The sequence below is a fragment of the Halichoerus grypus genome, chromosome 10 (genome assembly GCF_964656455.1).
Source record: "Halichoerus grypus chromosome 10, mHalGry1.hap1.1, whole genome shotgun sequence".
Classification (NCBI taxonomy): domain Eukaryota; kingdom Metazoa; phylum Chordata; class Mammalia; order Carnivora; family Phocidae; genus Halichoerus; species Halichoerus grypus.
The window spans coordinates 70236921-70257998 of NC_135721.1; the positions used below are offsets into that span (position 1 = coordinate 70236921).

General features: G+C 39.5%; 1 protein-coding gene across 5 annotated transcripts in view; it reads right to left on the reverse strand.

Moving 5' to 3' along the window:
* PPP1R21 (protein phosphatase 1 regulatory subunit 21) overlaps positions 1 to 21078 on the reverse strand; it is a 61294-nt gene that overhangs the window by 28134 nt on the left and 12082 nt on the right. For all 5 annotated transcript variants that reach the window (XM_078056600.1, XM_078056598.1, XM_078056602.1 and 2 more), the window contains exons 3-12: positions 20868 to 21014; positions 17732 to 17833; positions 16404 to 16568; positions 16166 to 16224; positions 14871 to 14965; positions 11113 to 11165; positions 10471 to 10620; positions 7024 to 7125; positions 6843 to 6931; positions 4321 to 4457 (exon numbers count right to left, since the gene is read on the reverse strand). In XM_078056600.1, the coding sequence (XP_077912726.1) occupies positions 4321 to 4457; positions 6843 to 6931; positions 7024 to 7125; positions 10471 to 10620; positions 11113 to 11165; positions 14871 to 14965; positions 16166 to 16224; positions 16404 to 16568; positions 17732 to 17833; positions 20868 to 21014 (1099 nt within the window). The remainder of the gene's footprint in view (positions 1 to 4320; positions 4458 to 6842; positions 6932 to 7023; positions 7126 to 10470; positions 10621 to 11112; positions 11166 to 14870; positions 14966 to 16165; positions 16225 to 16403; positions 16569 to 17731; positions 17834 to 20867; positions 21015 to 21078) is intronic.

The window sequence follows — 21078 nt, forward strand, 5'->3', positions numbered from 1 at the left end:
TGGAGGGATGGGGTGGCTGGGTGATGGACACTGGGGAGGGTACGTGCTATGGTGAGTGCTGTGAATTGTGTAAGACTGATGAATCACAGACCTATACCCCTGAAACAAATAATACATTATATGTTAATAAAAACAAACAAAAAACAACCATTTAATAAGACTCTGGAAATGATCCTAAGTGCATACAGCAAATGAAGAAACATTTACTCAAGAAAATCTTTTAAAAACAAAGGGTGGAAAAAGAGAAAAAAATCTTTAACAACTCAGTAAGAACAGCCAGAATCTGTGGTATTTGAACAAAGACCCATTCCCACCCTCCCCTCACCAGCTCAGTGAGCTACAAATCCCACTCCAGACTGGTGAGGCCAAGAATATAATTCTCCTCTAACTGCCAGCTGGAGGGTTGCATTTCACCCTTGTCCCCACCTACCTGTTGCTAAAGCTAAGTTCGGGGTGAGTATGACTAAGAGGTGGGAGTTCTCCCACCCAGCCCCAACTCAGGGGATGGAAGTTCTACCCTGAGCACAGTACCACTGAGTACACTGGGGTTCTCCATACATAGCCTTGCCCCAGCTCACACTGAAAAAGGCAAGCCAAGGAGACCGGAGGCTGTGGCCCTACCCCTCCACCCCCCCCACCCCCTGCCTCCTCCCCCAGCGCTCAGCCACTAAAGCAAGAGTGTTACTCTGAGAAGTGCATCACTGTCCCCATCTCCAGGACCAGAACCATGGCTCAGAGATTTAGTCCAAGGGAGGCACAGGCCTTAAAACAGAAAACTCTGAATCTGTTCCCAAAGGAATTAATTTCATTCTCAACAGAGTATGGAGAAGTTCAAGTCTAAAGGCACTCTCAAAAATAATGGAGCTTGTGGTGAAAGCAGTTAACAGGAAATTGGTAGATTCATAAAAGATATAAGTTAAACTGTAGGCTGGCTGGTTGACCAGAGCGGGGAAGAAAAACAGCTAAGAAGAGCCCTCCTGGGGTCATAACAAACCTCAAACACTGATCTCAAAAACTATACCCATAAAGAAGCCCAAATTCAAGGGGGTCATCTGTGGAGCAATTTATGCCCCAAAGGCATTGTTAAAAACAAGATGGCAGTCAGCCAGCAATCAGTGGAGCTTATCCTTGGTAAGATCAAGAAACAAAACAGGGAAAGGGCCCTGACAAAACCACTGTCACCCCAGGGCAACTGTGTGCATGCCCAAGGCTGAACCCCCTGAGAAACAACATCAGGGTGCTTACTCCGAAAAACTACAAAATAAAATTAAACAAGGTCTACCTAGATGGAAAAATACACCATGTTCATGAGCCAGAAAACTTTAACATCATTAAGATGGCAATACTCCCACATTAGTTTGCCAGGCCTGCTGTAACAAAGTACCACAAAGGGGGTGGTTTAAAACAACAGAAGATAGTTCTCTCACAGTTCTGGAAGCCAAGTGCCGACAGGGCCACACTTCCTCTGCCTCTCCCAGCTTCTGTTGGCCCCACACGTTCCTTGGCTTGTGGCAGGATTAATTCCAATCCTTGCCTCTGTCTTCATATGGCCTCCCTGAGTCTCTCTTGTGTCTCTGTCTCCAAATCTCTCCTTACAAGGATGGCAGTCATTGGACTGACAGGGCTCTCCCTAAACTAGTAGAACCCCATCTTATCTTGACTACATCTGCAGAGATCCTATTTCCAAATAAAGTTACATACATCGGTGCTGGGGTAGAATTTCACATATCTTTTAGGGAGACACAGTTCAACCCACAAAACTCCCCAAACTGATCTACAGATTCAATACAATCCCTATCAGAATCCCAGCTGACTTCTTTGTAGAAACTAACCAGCTGATTCTAAAATTCATATGGAATTGTGAGAGAACAAGAACGGCCAAACAATCTTGAAAATGAAGAACAAAGTAGGAGAACTCTCACTTCCTGATCTCAAAACTAACTACAAAACAACAGTCATCAAGACAGTATAGTATTGGCACAGGATAGATACATAGATCACTGGAATAAATCTGAGAGTCTAGAAATAAATCCATACATCTATGATCAACTGATTCTTTTTTTTTTTAATTTTTTTATTGTTATGTTAATCCCCATACATTACATCATTAGTTTTAGATATAGTGTTCCATGATTCATTGTTTGTGCATAACACCCAGTGCTCCATGCAGAACGTGCCCTCCTCAATACCCATCACCAGGCTAACCCATCCTCCCACCCCCCTCCCCTCTAGAACCCTCAGTTTGTTTTTCAGAGTCCATCGTCTCTCATGGTTCTTCTCCCCCTTCGATTTCCCCCCCTTCGTTCTTCCCCTCCTGCTACATTCTTCTTCTTTTTTTCTTTAACATATATTGCATTATTTGTTTCAGAGGTACAGATCTGAGATTCAACAGTCTTGCACAATTCACAGCGCTTACCAGAACACATACCCTCCCCAGTGTCTATCACCCAGTCACCCCATCCCTCCCACCCCACCCCCCACTCCAGCAACCCTCAGTTTGTTTCCTGAGATTAAGAATTCCTCATATATGATCAACTGATTCTTAACAAGTGTGCCAAGGCCATTCAATAGCAAAAGAAGTCTTTTCAATAAATGGTGCTGAGACAACTGGATAAACACATGCAAAAAAGGAAGTTGGAGCCTTACCTCACACCAGATACAAAAATTAACTCAGAATGGATCAAAGACAACTAAGAGCTAAAACTATAAAACTCTTAGAAGAAAACATAGGGGATAATTTTTATGACCTCACATTTGACAACAGATTCTTAGATATGATACCAAAAGCACGAGCAATAAAATAAAGATAAATTGGACTTCATCAAAATAAAAAACTTTCGTGCTTCAACAGATACCATCAAAAAAGTGAAAAGATAACCCACAAAATTTAAGAAAATATTGTCAATCACATATCCAAAAAAGGATTTGATCTAGAATGTATAAAGAACACTTAAAACTCAATAATAAAAAGACAACCAAACTGAAAAATAGAGAAAGGATCTGAATGAACCTATTTCCAAAGAAGATATACAAATGGCCAATAAGGACATGAAAAGATGCTTGACATCATTAGACATCAGGCAAATACAAATCAAAACTGCAATGATATACCACTTCAGAAAGTCAGATGATAACACTAGGATGGCTAAAATCAAAAAGTCAGATAATAACAAGTGCTGGTGAGGATGTGGAGAAATCAGAACGCTCATACTCTGCTGGTTGGAAGCCACCTTAGCAAAGAGTATGGCAGTTCTGCCAACAGTTAAACATAGTTACCATATGACCCAGCAATTCCACCCCTAGGTATACACCCAAGAGAAATGAAGGCTATGCCCACTCAAACACTTGTTCAAAAATATCTATAGCATCATTATTCATAATAGCCAAAAGGTGGAAACAACACAAACTGTCCATCAACTAATGGGTAAATAAAATGTGGTGGGATATGTAATGGGATATTATTCTGCAATAAAAAGGAATGGATGAATCTTGAGAACATTATGCTGAGTGAAAAAAAGCAGTCACAAAAGACTACATATTATATGATTCCATTTATACAAAATGTTCAGAATAGGCAAATCTATAGACAGAAAGTACATCAGTACTTGCTTAGTGCCAGGGAGGCATGGAACAGGGGAATGAGGTGATAGCTAAAGTATACAGGATTTCTTCTTAAGGTGATGAAAATATTTTAAAATTAACTTTGATGTGTGATGGTGCACATACCTGTGAATATACTAAAAACCACTGAACATTATACTTTAAATGGGTAGATTATATGGTATATAAATTATATCGCATTAAAGCTGTTACAAAAAAAACAAATCACAGTACCCGAAAAATCACAGCATTCTCAAAACATCATTTAAACTGAGATCCATTCAATTACCTGGAAATACTCTCTTCGAGTTAGACCAAAGGGAAACAAATGACATTTTTCCTTCCAAACCTCCCTCCCCTATGCTACTTGTTGGAAAGTTGTTACAAATTCTTATGCTTTGCCCCTCTCCATTTAAAAAAGAAGATGGAGAGAAAGGAAATTAATATTTAATGCATGTCTTCAATGCCTAATATTATACATTCTTAATTTAACTTAATAATCACTTCACCTCCATTTTATAAATGGGAAAACAGGTACAGAGAAGTAAAGTGATTTGCCCAAGATCATAAATGTGTAAGGGGCTGGAGGATTTGAATTCAAGTTTTTCTGACTCCAGATTCCTATACTCTTCCTATTCAAACAAGCTAAACATTTGCTTTCTCCAGCTTCTTATACTCTTAAGTTCTTCAAGCTGATCCATGAGCAACCAAGAAACTTACTTGGCAAGGCGAGAAGACCGATGTAAGTCTGCAGCTTCTCAAACACAGCTGTCATCTTTTTCATGTCCTGAGACAGCTCTAGATTCCTGGCTCTCAATGCAGATGTGCAAAGAGAAGATCCACATTCTTCTTCTAAACTAGGAATGAGCAGATTTTTCAAAAGTGAGCATCCTAACGATTTTCAAATAGCTGTAATAAATCATCTGAATTCTCAAACAACTATAACCAAAGAGAAATTTTCCAAGGGAAAAAAAAAAAAAAACTGATCTCATTTATAAGGTTCCATTTTCTAGACCACAATACACACGCCTGTTTGCTGCAAACGACTAACAGAGGACTAAACAGAAAAAAAACAAAAAACAAACAAAAAAAGCAGATGCCCATTGTCTTTCCATCCTAAGAGCAGCACAAAATTATTTCTCTTAAAAATACTTGGAGTGGAAAAGAAAATTTTGAGGAGCACTGCCTGGCTGGCTCAGTCAATAGAGCATAGCACTCTTGATCTCAGGGTCATGAGTTCAAGCCCCACACTGGGCATAGAGCTTAATTATTTTTTTTTTAAGATTTTATTTATTTATTGGACACAGAGAGAGAGCACAAGCAGGGGGAGCGCGAGGCAGAGGCAGAGGGAGAGGCAGGCTCCCCACCAAGCAGGGAGCCCGATGCGGGGCTCGATCCCAGGGTCTCGGGATCATGACCCAAGCAGAAGGCAGACGCTTAACTGACTGAGCCACCCAAGCGCCCCACAGAGCTTGCTTTTAAAAAAAAAAGAAAGGAAAAAACAAAAAAATACAAAAAAAACTATTTTTGCGGAGAAAAATATTTCATACATTGAATTCCTAAAGAAACCTATATGTCTTTGTAAAAGCCAAACAGATTGAAAAAAAAATCTATATACACAAATCTAAAAATCAATGGCTAACATTCATATAATACATTGTATCATTTTCTATTTTAAATGGTTACTTGGGAAAACAATTATACGGTTAAAAAAAACACATAGACTCTCAACAGTGTTTATTAAAAATGTGCCAGTAATCAAGCAAAATGCTTTTTATATAAAGCCAAGAAAATTATTAACACAGAAATGATAATCATATCCCTTTCCTTCTCTTTCTCTACTTTGTACCAGACAGCTTCATTCAATACTAAGCCCATTTATTACTAAAAAACATGTCATCTTGTCAATTAAAGTGGTTTTTAAACCAATGATGACAAGTTGCCTAAAAACATAAATACATAATGAGGTAGGGGATAAAACATTCCAAGCATAGGAATCTAAGGTCAAGACTTACCCAATGTTTCTAAAAACTTAATAGTGAAAAAATAAATTAAGGTAAAATAAAAATGCATAACCGTTTCAAGTAGTAAATGCTTCCTTTGCAATGGTTCTCAAATAGAGTCCTCTTAAACATAAGCCAAATCAATAAAATATATTCAATTTAGTGTTATTTAAACTTCTAGAGTCAATTTTCAAAAATCTTTACATTGAACAACCATAAGATGTAAGAATCTGAATGAAACTATAATTCATAATTATTAGTTTAAGTCCTAATTCCCTGATTCCTAAAATTCTGTCATATCCACAAATCAGAAAATTTGGTTACTGAAATACCTTGTCTGGTTAGAATTAGGAAATAAAATGGCTTTTAACACATATTAAATTTTTTAAATAATGAAAGTTTACATTTTTGAAAAGATAAAACCTACCACTTTAGTTTTATAAGGATTTTTGAACCATAATTACTTGCATATTTTCAATATCTATAAGTTACTCATCTACATATTTTCTAAACCTTATCTTGTAATATAATACATACATGTTCTTATTTCTCTTATGTTCCAGTTGTATTATTCTTTGATTTTTTTTTTTAAGGCTAAATCTTAGGATGAAAAGATTTAGACGAATTAGGGGTCATGGTAATTTTAGGCCAAAAGTATCAAAACATAAAACCAATGATCAAATTTCCAGTTATATGGATTATTTTCTCTTTCCCATCCAGAAATACATAACAAAGAATATTTAAGGTTACTAAATGATATCTTCTATGAGGGCTGGGGCAGATAAAGGTTTTAGTTTATAACTTAAATAAACCACCAACAATAAAAACAAGAAAATACCACTTCAAAGAAACCTAATGATTATAGATCCAAGTGTAGAAGCTAATTACTATAACCTCCATCTAAATGTTTACAGCAAAAAGGATAAAACTGAAAGATTTCTTTCAATAAATGTGTGATTCAATCACTGAAAATACTGACTCACAGCATTATGTGGTTATAGCAGTAACCACGCTATAGAACTACTCAAAAAACCCTAACTGGTGCACTACAATTCAATTTTCTTAAATGTAAGTTTATGCTGCTCAAGCCATTATTTTCCTTTTTCATAGAAGTCCAAATTGGTTGTGGTGCGGAAAGATCAGGCAGCTCACAAGGGTCACATGTCACTAGTTCAAGTCCAGCACAGGTCAGGGGACACCCCACAACTCCCCAAGCTCCTTGGCCTCAAGGGTAAGTACCTTTTTAACTGATAAGGAAGAATCTTCCTTAGAAAACATATGTAAGAGGTTAAATGCTCTGAGAAAGTTTTCAATTTCACAGTTGTCTCCTGGAAAAGAAAAATAATTTCATGGTTAATAGTGTTATTTGACAAAGAGGAGCTTCCACTTCCAGAATTTGTAAAACATAGAAGAAAATTACCAGGACAGTCACAGTATCCTCAGTAATACTTTCAAATAAATGAAGCATTCCTTCCTCAAGAGGGCGGACGTAGGATGCATTTTCATGAAGGTATTGTGAGAACTACATTAGGAGGGAAAGAACTGTGAGTTACATCACTGGAAAATAACAAGGATCAACAGATTTGTAAATGGACTCACTGAGTTATAAACCTAAATTCTTCTGGAAACTTTTTCTAGGAAAAAAGTCTGGCTTTTACAAAACAGAGATGATCACCTCTAATAGTTCCAAATACAATCCCCAAGTCCCCATCTCATTCCAAAAGGAGGAACTTGAAGAGGGGTGACATCATTAACAACGAAGAGGACACTCAGAGAGGACACTGCATTACAACCCGCACCAACAGGCCTTCCCCAAACACCGGCTTCTCTAGAGAGGTCTCAGTTTAAAAAAAAAAAAAAAAAAAAAAAGAAAAGAAAGGAAAGAAAGGAAAGGAAAGGAAAGGAAGGAAGGAAGAAAAAGAAAGAAAGAAAGAGAAAGAAAGAAAGAAAGGAAGAAAAGAAAAAGAAAGAAAAAGAAAGAAAGAAAGAAAGAAGAAAATAAAAACTATGAAAGATTTTTATGTTATGTGCCTCATTTTAAAAAAACAAGTCTATTGAGGACAGCTTCTTATTTTTACTGTGTACAATGTTCAGGGTTAACAAATTCCAGGAATATAAGTATCACCAAAATGAGGATGTAAAAAACTTTTATAACTTTCACCGATACCTTAGTATTTATAAAGAACTAATTCAGTATGAAGAATAAATTCAGAAAAAAAAAAAATCCTATAGGTGTTTAGACAATTTAGAAGCAAAAAGTTAATTTTCACTTATGAAATATCTCAATTATCAAAGTACTGTATAATGGCTCAAATTTTGATTTCTCAGTATAGAAATGTAATATCTCATTATGCAGAAATGTGATTCAACTGGCCATACCATAAACTATAGATATTTGGCCCTAGGCAACTCACTTGATCTCTCTCGGCTTCAATCATAAATGCTACTTTATGATTCTATGAACAAGTCTAAACATTCTGGTCATCTTTTAACAGTGGTTTCTGACTCTCAGAATAATACAGACTTATTCAATAATAAGACTTATTAGAAAAACCACATAGAACCTTTCATAGGCCAAAGGTAAAATATTAAGAAATACATGAATTCTTCAAAGTGATGAAGTGTTTCAGATAAGATTAACATATTTGATTCTCACTGTGTGGGCATAATGTGGCAACAAGCTAAAATAAAACTCCAAAAAAGGGACAAAGTATTGAGTAAAATATATTTTTTGATATTATAGGAAGTATAAAAGAAAATATAACTTTTACATTAAAACGCTGCAGTACTCTTTTCCCTACCCAAGTCATCTGAAAGCTTTTTCCCACAGTGAAATTAAAAAGCATTTCAAAGGCCCAAAGTTTAATTGTTTATGAACTTCAATAGATTCGTGGAGTCTGATCAAAACTGATGAAAATCAAGCACTTCCTGAGGGCTTCCTATGTGTAAGGTATAATGATAATAAGAACTAACCTTTACTGAGTCCTTACTATGTGCCTGCCAGGCACTATTAGAACTTCACATGTATTATCTACTTAATCCTCAAACATATATACCTGTGAGGTATGTACTCTAACCTCCATTCTAAATATCAGGAACTGAAGCACAGAGAGGTTAAATAAATTGCCCAAGGGGACACAGAAAGTGGTTGGACCCCAGTAGTCTGACTCCAGAGTATAGCTTTTGCTATACTACAAGGTACTTACAGGATACATGGACATAAACACTAGTCAAACCCTGGAAACACTGCATGATACTCACAAACAAGCTGGGAAGAAGAATCAGCTAAGTAGGAAGAGTGGTAGAACTGTTTCAGAATGCCACATTATGGGGCACTTAGAGCACACATTGACAGCAAGATCCCTCAATTTCTTCCCTGTGGGAGCCAGCCTGCAAGATGGCCCCAATGACCCCTGCCTTGGCTGTTCTTGGCTTTGTGGAGTACCCTTGCACACTGTTTCAGGGCTGGTCTGTGTGGCCAATATAAGATGGTAGCAGGGATGGTACTCAGTACCCAGGCTAAGTCATAATAGGCATTGTGGCTTCCACTCTGCTCTCCTGGATCACTCGTTCTAGGGGAAGTTAACCGCTATGTCTTGAGGACACTCCAACAGCCCTATAGAGAAGTGTCCTCAATGAGAAACCAAGGCTTCCAGCCAACTGACCAGCCGTGTGAGTGAGCCACCTGGGAAGCAGATGCCCCACCCGGGTCAAGTCTTTAAATGAATGCAGCCTCAGCCGACTCTTGACTATAAGCTTATGAAAGATCATGATACTTTTCTCCTGAATTCTTGACCCACAGAAATTGTGTGAGATAATAAATGTCTGTTGTTTTAAACGATTACGTTTTGGTATAATCTATTACACAGCAATACAGAACTAATACACTCATTATTTTTTTCTTTTCAGTTCAATGTGGTCTTGCAAGCTACTTTAAATCCTTTTTTAGAACAAGCTGGGGAGAAAAAAGGAAAGAAAGGAGCAAAATTTGCCAGGCCCCAAAAAAGCACATGGACTGAAGGGAATGACAGTCAACCCTCTTCTTATTCCTTATTTAAACTTCACACACCCTGAAAATGCCCCAAAGCTCAACCAGAGAAGCAGTTTCACTCCCACTCCATACCCCAGCAGGAAAGGTCAACTCTACCACACACATTTTTTTTTTTTTTTTGCTTTTAAACATACCCAGTGACGAAAGTTATTCAGTGAGTACAAACAGGGAGAGAGAAAAATGCCAGCAAATTGACTTTTCCAACAATAAAATGGCACTTTTCATTATGTCACACCCTGGTCAAAAAACTACAAAAGGCCCCCATCCTACATACAAAGCAAGAGAGTTGGGGCTTTGGCCTGACCCCAGGGGCTTTCCAGAGTCTGGAGCCATGTTTTTTCCTTTGCAATCTGACCTCTCATTCCTCCACTTCGAAGACTTCACACTCTTGCCAAAACAGTTTGCTCCCTGCTCCCTCCCCATTCCCCCTTCCTCCACTCACTTCCTTATGCCTTCCTACTGAGTGACTTTGCTCAGGTCTTGCCCTCTTCTGGATGAAAAAACACCCGTCCTATTTCTCTCTTCTTCAAATCTTGCTCATTTTTCAAAGTTCCCAAACACTACCAGCAACAGCAATCTCCCCTCCTTGATGACCTCACATCCCTTACTGGCCTCACCACCCACACTTTCCCCGTATTTAATTTCTTAAGAATGTCCATGTTTGCCACATTTTATCTTAAGGTTGAAGACTGTGAATTCTAGTTTTCTTCCATGTCCCCCACAGCACTTGGCTGATGCACCGTAGTGGTCCGAAAAGAAAGAACATGTCTTCCTACTTGTTCTGGGCAAAGAACAGGTATCCTGAGTTAAATTTACCTTCTGATTCAACGGAGATATAGTGTCAATGGCAGAATCAATAGGAAAAATCTGAATCCTCTGTTCTGTATAGGTGTGAAAGTTCAGAAGAGCCGTCACCAGATCTTGAACAAAAGCCAGGGCCTGCCCAGCAATGTCCCGCATCTTCAGCTTTTAAATGAAAAGTATAGAAAGTCAACTATCCAATTACTATTCTCAGGCAACTTTAGTTAAAGTCTGCTTTTAGAGAAAACATTTAAATTCTAGTATAACTAATCCTGACTTTAAATTCATTTGCTCCCACTTGGATTTTAATATTCCCATCTAAGTAAATGAGAAAGCCACCAGTTTTGGCAAACAGACCTCCTTCACTTAACCTAGACTGTGTAAGTGCGAGGCCCACCAACCTAGAAGAAAGGTATGGCTCACAAAGTAAGTGCATCCCATAATTCAGTTCTAATGGTATCAGATGAGAGCAAAAATCTGTATTACTTATGAATTAAATAAATAGCAAGTTATGCAATTTTTTTTAAAAATGTATGAGAAAGTAAAGCCAAAGTTAAACACAACAGTTGAGTGCATTAAACAGAGGCCCAAACAATAAATTCTTGTTTCTGGAAAGTTTGACATACACATCGCTGAAAATAAAAACATCATCATTACCTGATGTCTCCTATTGTGGAGTGGAACGTTCAGAGCGTTATACTGACTATATTCTACAAAACAAAAATGGATGCATATTAAGTCATTTTACGTTTACAAAAAAACAGCATAACTGAAAAATAATGAATGCTCTGCAGCAAAATCAGCTTTACGTAAAAATTTTAAATGATCAAAGCCACAATCATAGTATAAGAGAATAGTGGAATTTATATAGAATCAGTTGTTTCTCAGATAAAGTAATACTTCCAATTTTTTATTTTTTTTTTTTTTAAGTAGGCTCCATGCCCAACGTGGGGCTTGAACTCACAGCCCAGAGAGCAAGAGTCACATGCTCTACCCACTGAGCCAGCCAGGGGCCCCCAAATTTTTTTAACTTTAGGATAAACAAACAAACCCCGACTTTCTATTTCTAAGAAATCATTTCAAAAAACTTGAGGCCTATCAAGATTACTTAGAAAGGCCCATGACGATCTTGCCATGTTCAGTCATGCTCCCTTCTAAAATAACCCCGCACACAGCTGCCATACCAATCATCCAAAAATACCACGGTTTTCATGACACTACGATATTTGACAGCCTACCAATGCCTGCCACTGCTGATCCCAATGACTCGATCCTAACTCTTCTGGGTTGGCTTCCTTATTTTCTCACAGTCCTCCTTTCTACCCCAGACTCCATCCCCAACCTCTAATAGCTTCCCGACACCTGGCCTCACACTTCAGTTCTCTCCTCCATCTCTATTAATCTCTGCACACCCCTTCAGCCACTCAAACCTCCCCTCCTCTGCCTGGTCCTCAGTCGGAAAGACCTGGTGCCAAAATCTGACTCTAAAAGTCCATATGCCGCTCTCACCCAGTTCTCTCTTATGGCCCCATTTCTACCAAGGGCTTGGTCTCCCATCCACAGTCGGTCTACTTTCCTATCAGTCCTCTCTGGGCCTTGCTTGTTATCCCTCCCAGCCCGGTCCATCGTTTCCCACAATGCTCTTGCTAACACAAAAGAAGATCAGGGTCTGTGACAACCTAATTTTACCAAACTTCAGGGGATTTCAAGGCTACTCCACAATCCATGACTTCACTGCTGTGTCACTTCCCAAGGCATCTGCTCCAAACCTTTTCCATTTTAAGCCCCTAACACCATTCTTCCTCTCCTCCCCTGCCCCACGGATAGGGTGGCCTCCCCCTACAACTCCAGGAAGACCAGGGCCAAAGTCCAAGGGGTTCTTATGTTTCCTACCCTCCACCTCAGAGTCCATGGCTTCCCATATCCTGTCCTCAGCTAATCTTCCCCCTGGGTCCCCAGCAATAGCTCCTTCTGGCCCCTGAGGGCCTAATCCATCAACCACTCCCTCCTCTTCCCTACACCTTCAAAATTACTTTCAAAAAAAGCATTTGTGGCAGCTTTATAAATTCTATCTCCACAGTGACTTCTTCCCCTTTACTTCATTCATACTGAATCCTCTGCTGAGCTCCCAACCTTCCCCACCTCTTTCATTCCCGCTGCTCAAAGACCAGCATGTCTCTGCCTGTTTCCTCAGCACCCATCCACCTCTAACCCTCGTGCTAGCCTTCAGCTGCCCACCTCTACCCTGCAAGGAAACACTGAGTTCTCAGAGTCACCAAAACAGCTGCCTTTACTGTCACCTCACCCTCTCTGAGCTCCCCACAACACTACTAGAATTGCCCAGCACCACCAGGTTGAACACTCCCTTCCCCGGCTTCCATGTCACCTCATTTCCCCAGCTCCTCACCACCTCCGCCACCTCAGCCCCTCTCCTTCCTCACCCCTGTGAGGGAAAACTCTCCAAGGATGCTGCACGGGCCTCTCTGAACTTGGTACCCCTCATTCCCACCACTCTCAAGGCCCATCCATCCCAACAGGGTCAACTCCAGTCTCTCTCCACAGTCTAGGCTTTAACTTAGAAATGCGTACCCCAATAGAAAGACAGATGTACACCGATCTGTCAGAATATTAAACAACAAAGTTAACCTCATCATCTTTCCCATAAACCTGCCCCTCATCTGCCTCTCTGATTTCTGTCACTGGCACCACATCTTTCCCCCACACTGCCTCCTCCAGCTCCCCTGCCCGCTTGCATCTATCTCCCTGACAACTCGGCTCCAGCCTCCGTAACAGCACACCAGGACTAGCACCACAATAGTCTTGGCCCCCTTTCCCCATTCCAGGGCAGTCTACACCCTTGCCAGACTAACTCTGTGAGTGCACAGATCTCATCGTGACATTCCCTGGATCAAAGGCTTCAACACCCCCACCATCTTGTGAATTGAGTCCCAACTCCTTGGCCCACAACTCTAGGGTCTAACCCCACCCACCCTTTGAGAACTTGCCTACCCCCTCCCACCCTAGCCTCCTATCACACTTAGCTAATTATTGCTCCTCAGACCATGACAGCAACTTGTGTCCCACATACCACACTCCACTTAATTCCCTGGTTTTTTCATGCATCTCTGCCCAATAAAACCTACTCACATATCCAGGCCCAGCTCAAAGCACACCTCTTCCAAAAGACTTCCCCAAACAACCCCTCCAGCAGTAATCTGTCCTTCCTCGGAAACCCCAAGAGTCTCTTTATTGAACAGGTTAGCTTATATTTTAGACATTTCTATACATTATCTCTCCCCTTCTGGACTATAAATTCCTTTAGGGTAGAGATTTTTGCCCCAGAAATTTTTATATCCCTTGTACTCTCTATCCAGCTGGGCACTGAGCAAATGATCTCTAAGTTCTGCAGAACTAAAAGTAACCCACACTGACATAAGTACCAAAAGCAGAGTGACAACTAGTACTGGAAAAAGAAAGATAAATCCAAAAGAGATCCAGAAGGAAATTATTAGAACCTGATGATTAATTGAGAGAAGGATTAAAGGGAAAACGAAATGCCAAGATTTCAAGTCTAGTGGATCAAAGTATGCTAGCACTATTTACATTAATGTAGAAACTAGAAACAGGTGTTATTTTCAGAGGAACTCAGGCTTTGATATAATAATGACATATGCAGATTTCAGTGTTAGATCAAACTGTTTTTCTTTGATGTCTTTTCTTTCCTCTTAGGTCTTTCGGAAGAAAAATTTAGGGGAAGTAAAAAATTTTAATCATGAGACTGTAAAAAAGGAAATCTCTACTTATTTGAATATAAGCTTCAAAATTCCAAGCAATTAAATAAAACATATTCTTTGTTTTCAAGGTTCTGATTTAATTTTTCTCTAAACATTACAAAATCGGCATCTGTTATACATTGTAAGTTGATTTTTTTTTTTTAAGTTCTTTTTCTTGCTCTTGGCTACGTAAATTACCAGACCATTCTCAGGATGCATAGGAAGCAGGACTTACCCAAGTCAGCTCCCTAACTATCAGTGGGGATCACCAAAAGTGCAGGAGATAGCAGGCTGAGAAGATGCATCTCCCACCGCCCTTCCCCCATTCTCCCCACCATGAACAGCTTTTCTTATACAAATTTTCAAGTACTTTATGTGCAGGTTGGTTTTTAACCTAGGGATATGCTCAATATGCGCAATAAAAAAAAAAAAATGTGGGTTACCTTTTCCAGGAAGGCTGACTTTGAAGTCAGCCTCCATATATGAGAGCCACAGCTGATCAAAAAAACAAAAAGAAAGCAACCCTCTGTTGAGCCAATGATGTTTTTTGTCAAATAGATTAAAAACTTTTTTAATTAGTTCGTTACCAGAGAGAGAGGTCCAAAGTTGCAAGTAATGGAAAACTGTACATAATATACCTACTTGTATCATTAAAAGGTACTTTTTCCGTGATGATTGATAAGGATTCCTCTAATCTACCTGACAAATCTTCATGAAGATTCTTTAACTGTAATTGACTAAAAGAAAAAAAACACAAAACCACATGATCACCAGTCAGACAGGGGATTCTCACTTCCTTGTTTTTTTTTTTTTTTTTTAAAGATTTTATTTATTTATTTGACAGAGAGAGAGAAAGCACAAGTAGGCAGAGAAGTAGGCAGAGGGAGAGGGAGAAGCAGGCTCCCCGCTGAGCAGGGAGCCCGACGCGGAGCTCGATCCCAGGACCCTGGGATCATGACCTGAGCCGAAGGCAGCCGCTTAACTGACTGAGCCACCCAGGCGCCCCATCACTTCCTTGTTACCACAACAGCTGGTATCAAGCTTTTAGAGACTCATGCCTGACACCGGGATACTCTTGGTGGTAGATAGTTACTAAAAGATGAAGATAAGAAAAATACTAATCCTCAATTCTGAAGCCCCTGAAACTTCTGTTCAATGACGTTAAGACTGTCAGAATTTATCACAGTCCCAGTATCTAGTACAATCTTGTCAGTTTATTTCCCCAAGTGCAAAGTAATCTTAAAGCCATTTCAAAATCACAAATTTTATCTTTCTTATGTGCTGACATAAATGTTGAATGTTCAAGTATTACAGTAAAGTTCTTTTCTAAGTATTATATCAGATTTCCCCCCCCTTGGGCTCAAAATCTAGTAACTTTTCTGTTTTTGATTCAATTATGAGCATGGGTATACATCTAAACCATGCATGTAATTCTACCAATGCAACTAAACTGAAGAAATTCACATGACTGATTCTATGGAAACCTAAATATTATGTCATTTATCAACTAAATGCTGGAGTATGCTTTTACCACCCATTAATTCATCCCATTTGAATTTTAAGATTTAGGTATCTCCAAATTAGATCCCATAGTCTCTATTTTATTCAAAATGTACCACTAAAAGGTTGGCACAGTGAAAAGGAGTTAGTTTTCCTGCCTGGAACTCTCAGAAAGCTTTCTCTATCCAGTCCTCAGTATAGGAGCCCCAGGACACCATCTTCCACGGCCGCAAACACCTGCAGGCTGAGGACTAATGCACAAGCCAGCTGACCAAGAGTGTGTCAGGCCTTAGAGATAACAGAACTGAGGAGGACCCTGGAGACGCCTGTTCCTGGCTCACTTCAAATGTGAGAGTAAGAGAGAGGAGCCGCTAAACTAAAACTCAGGTCTTCTGATTCTTACTTCAGGGCCCCTTGGAATTCACATTTCCACATACCATTCTTCTGTTCGAAGCCGACATTCCTTGGCCTCCTTTTCTAGAGTCTGAGATTTTACCTGAATTTTAGAAGAAAAAGAAAAGTAGATGGCTCAGGCTATACATACGGGCGCACTTGGGAGACACCACAGGCAACAGCCTCCCCTGAATGACTAACTGTGCATTCCGTAAAGTGCACAGAAGAGTCACAAGAGCCCTGACTATCTTTTAACGTGCTCTCCCCAACGGCGGGGCTTACTTCTAGTTTGGCCTTGTCATTCTGCAGTTTCTCGATAGTTTCCATGTACTTCCGCGTCAGGCCATCGACCACGGCTTGGTGCTGGGCCGCCTCCATCTCCAGGGTGGCCAGCCGACTCCTCAGCTCTGCTTCCACATGCTTGTGCTGCTCGTCAGCTTCAAAAAACTGAAGAGAAAAGATCATTTTCTCTTCTCACAATATCCAAATATATACAAATGGAGAGAAAAACAAAAGCAGTGACTGTTCATTGAGCAATTTCCACACGGTTGTATATGCTCACCATGTAACACCCGCACAGGCATGATCTCACAGAATCCTCCCAGTATCTCAGGAGTAGTGCTATTGTTATCCCTCCTTTCCACATGGGAAACCAAAGTTTCAACTTGCCCAGTGCAGAAATGAGATCTGAACACAGGAGATCGATGCTGAAGCCTACACCTCCTTCCTCTTAGGCTCTAGGATTTCTTTCAAACAACTTCTGGCACACAGAGAATTTAACTGACCAGGGCATAACTTTTCTGCTACGCTAACTTCCACAATTAAATAAGCGAAATTCAAATAGATGTTATCCCTAAAACAGGTAAAGCTCTTTTCCTTAATAAGAATCCAGTGCTAATTAAGAATTATGAATGCTTAACACAAAACGCACTGAGGTCAAAGCTCATTTTTTTAACAGCTGCAAAATGTTAAACTGAGAATTACTGCATATTTATTTTCCACCATTTGACTATGCTCACCATTTCACAAAAAATTTAGGAGGCACAGTCAGAGACATTACACTATGACTCTTAAATATGCTGAATGTTGGGAGGCAAACACTGATTATTCAACATTCCATATATATTTGAGCTCCCACCATGAGTAAGACCCTGTCCTGGGGGAAGGCATACAAACCGACATGGTGTGTACTCAAACAGACCTTATAGACTAACAGGTGAACAAACAGAAACCAACTAAACGGTAATAATTTAAAAAACAAACACTACTTATTGATAAGCCCCCATCTAAATGATCCAGCTAATCATTTTCTAGATAAAATGAACAGTGCCTAGTATATTTCTGTACTGTTATTTAATAAAGTTATTCTGTTAAATAACTTAACAAAGTTATTCTGCCATCCTCTAAACAAATGCATACTTCAAAACACACATCCAGATTAAGATATGAATGAGATTTAAGAAATGAATCAACGACAGGGACATATATACCTAACAACCACAGGAAACATTAAAACACATACACAAAACACTCTACCCTGCATGGGTTTTTCCACATTCCAGATTATACAACCCATTTTTAATTCATGGGGAAAACAAAAATTTTCTCACTTGTATATGCAACCGTTCATTCTCTTCTATCTTCTTTTGCAGATCTTCATCAAAGACGCTCTTCTGCTCTTGACTCAACTGAGAGGAAGATTCTCCACTTTTCTGTTGGAAAGAATAAGTTATGTCCACATAACTTTCATCCTTTAGAGAAACATCCTAAGGTACACAGATTCTCTATCACCTTAGTAGCTTGCCTCTTCTACATGTGCACATTCTCAAAGAATCCTGCAAAAGGTATACAATCCATCATTTAACTTTTCCTATTTGACCCAAGTAGGAACTGCAAATATTGGAATGGGCAGGAAAGCTTTAAAAAGAAAGAGAGAATAAACAGATAAGGCTCACTATTCTTTGCAGATGAATTCAGGAGTAGTTCTATTGGAAGACACAGCAGGCCCAGAAGGCTAGCCATAAAAATATGCTAAAAAATACCATTTCAATCAGAGAGGGAGACAAACCATAAGAGACTCTTAATCATAGGGAACAAACTGAGAGTTGCTGGAGGGGGAGGAGGCTGGGGGGATGGGGTAACTGGGTGATGGACATTAAGGAGGGCATACGATGTAATGAGCACTGGGTATTACATAAGACTGATGAATCACTGTCTACCTCTGAAACTAATAATAATACATTATATGTTAATCAACTGAATGTAAATTTAGAAAAATAAAAAAATATATATCATTTCAAGTTGATCTTCTGGTTTGGGAAACCAGTTTTAGCAATTCCATGAGTATGAGTTGTTAAACTCCTTTAAGAAAATGTAATAAATTAATTAGAATTCACAACGATAAGTTCATACAAAAGTTTCATAAATTTCTAATTTTTAAAAAATCATAAAACCATATAAAATAAAGCTACTATAAATAAACAAGGAAAAAGCTCAAAAATCATGAAAAAAACCTTCCTTTTCCTTTTTTACCAATATTAACTTTTTCTACATAGAAGAATAGCACTATTTAACAGAGCCAATAATGAACATTTGTTTTCATGGAATACGAGAGCTGAGACTATTCCAGGGATGGTCTAACAATGAAACTGTGTTCAGACATCAGTCACCACCCTTCTCTGCCTTTCTTGTGCCCTCACTCCTCACTTAAAATGAAGTTACTTACTGATCCAATGTGAACCAATGATTAGAAAGCCCTTTGAAAATGGAGTAACTGTATTAAAAATAAAACAAAACAGGGGTGCCTGGGTGGCTCAGTCAGTTAAGTGGCCGATTCTTGATTTCAGCTCAGGTCATGATCTCAAGTCATGAGATTGAGGCCCACATCGGGCACTGTGCTCAGCACACAGTCCACTTGGGATTCTCTCTCTCCCTGTCCCTTTGCCCCTCCCCCCCACTTGTGCAAGTGCTCTCTCTCTCTCAAATAAATAAATAAATCTTAAAAAAAAATAAATAAATAGAAACAAAACAAAACATTAAATCTCCATCATGTTTAGGACACAAGAGCTGCACAAGGAAGACAGCCGAATGACATATTCTGGGCATTCTGGGTCATTAGTGCTTCCAAATTTGGAAAACTTTAATTAACATTAATTCATAAGTTCATACGTGTTACACCCAAGCCTCTGTGAAAACAGCACTGGGGGAGGATCTCACTAACCTGGGGAGCATGTCTGAAGTAGATATGGCTATTCGTTCCCCAAGGGTCTCTCAGAATTTCCAGAGCATGTCTTTTTTTACAAAATTCCCCAAGTGATTCTAATACATACCTGTTTTTGCCCTCTCTATTCCCCATTTATTTGAAAATTACCACTCTAGAGAACTCTTTCATGTAGGGGACATGTATATGGAAAGGTACTAACATAGAATTATGTTGATTGTCCATCATATGGCAAATACAGTCCTAGCCACCTTTACAGGATCCCATTTAATACTCAACAAACTGAGAGTATCATCCCCATGCTGCAGATGAAGAAACTGAGGTTGCAAAGCTAAAATGGCAGACAAAGAATTCAAGCCTGGGCTTAACCCCAAAGCCTGTGCTCTTCCCTCCATACCATGCTGCTTCAGAGTTCCTCTAGGCCTTCTTCTTCCCTCCTACCCTTCTACTTTTACTGCCTCAATCCAGGCACTTGCCGGGTGCTGCTCTATATACACACCAGACTTAAAGAGTCAATCACTACGGGCGCCTGGGTGGCTCAGATGGTTAAGTGTCTGCCTTTGGCTCAGGTCATGATCTCAGGGTCCTGGGATCGAGTCCCGCATCGGGCTCCCTGCTCCTTGGGAGCCTGCTTCTCCCTCTGCCTCTCTCTCTCTCTCTCTCTGTCTCTCATGAATAAATAAATAAAATCTTTAAAAAAAAAAAGAGTCAATCACTACCCCCTACCCTTAAAAAAAAAATGCAGGGGCGCCTGGGTGGCTCGGTCGTTAAGCGTCTGCATTCGGCTCAGGTCATGATCCCGGGGTCCTGGGATCGAGCCCCGCGTCGGGCTCCCTGCTCAGCGGAGAGCCTGCTTCTCCCTCTCCCACTCCCCCTGCTTGTGTTCCCTCTCTGTCTGTCTGTCAAATAAATTAAAAATAAAATCTTAAAAAAAAAAAAAAAGCAACTTCTTAATCACAGAATGTTCGAAAGTACCAGACCATCCATCTTATGGAAGTAAGAATCATGTCTCACTATATAAACCATAATGGAAAAAGTTTATTTTTACATGACCAGACAAGAATACTAAATTGGCCTCATAAAAATAAATATTAAGAAATATTTACAGCAAATTTTCAAGCCTAAGGAATGAGTATTTCAATTGCTACTTTCACATGAGCTGTTACACTTCAACACTGTTTCTCATTTTATTTGCCCTACCTTGAGTTAATGGCAACTCAGTATAACTGAAAGATATCAGTAATTTTGACCAGTATGAGATATTCCTTTCACTTTTCTCAGACACTAAATCTAGTATGTGCATGTTTGCTCCTAACAAATTATTCAAAACTCACTTTCGTATAAAAACGCCTCTAATATTACTACATATATTAATCGTAAGTGTCTGCTTCCTTGAACCAATACCCAGGCGTAATAATGGAACATTAGGGAATTTGGAGGGGAGGTGTTCTGTTAAAACCCAGATGGCCTGGAGATGTCTGTACCTAGCAGACAAGGCCTCCCTAACGTGCTTTTATTTGACCTACCTTGTTTTTCTTGCCTCGGGGTTCACTTAGAGCCAATTCATCTTGAAGTAGTTCTACCCTCTTGGCAAGCTGCAGATTTCGAAATGTCAAACTGTCCATTTCCTGCTGTAGTTTTCTCAATGATTGATCCTTCATTTTCAGTTGTTCCTACATCAAAGTGAAAACAGACCATTCTTTATAATTTAGCCTTAAGGTTTCAAATAATGAAATT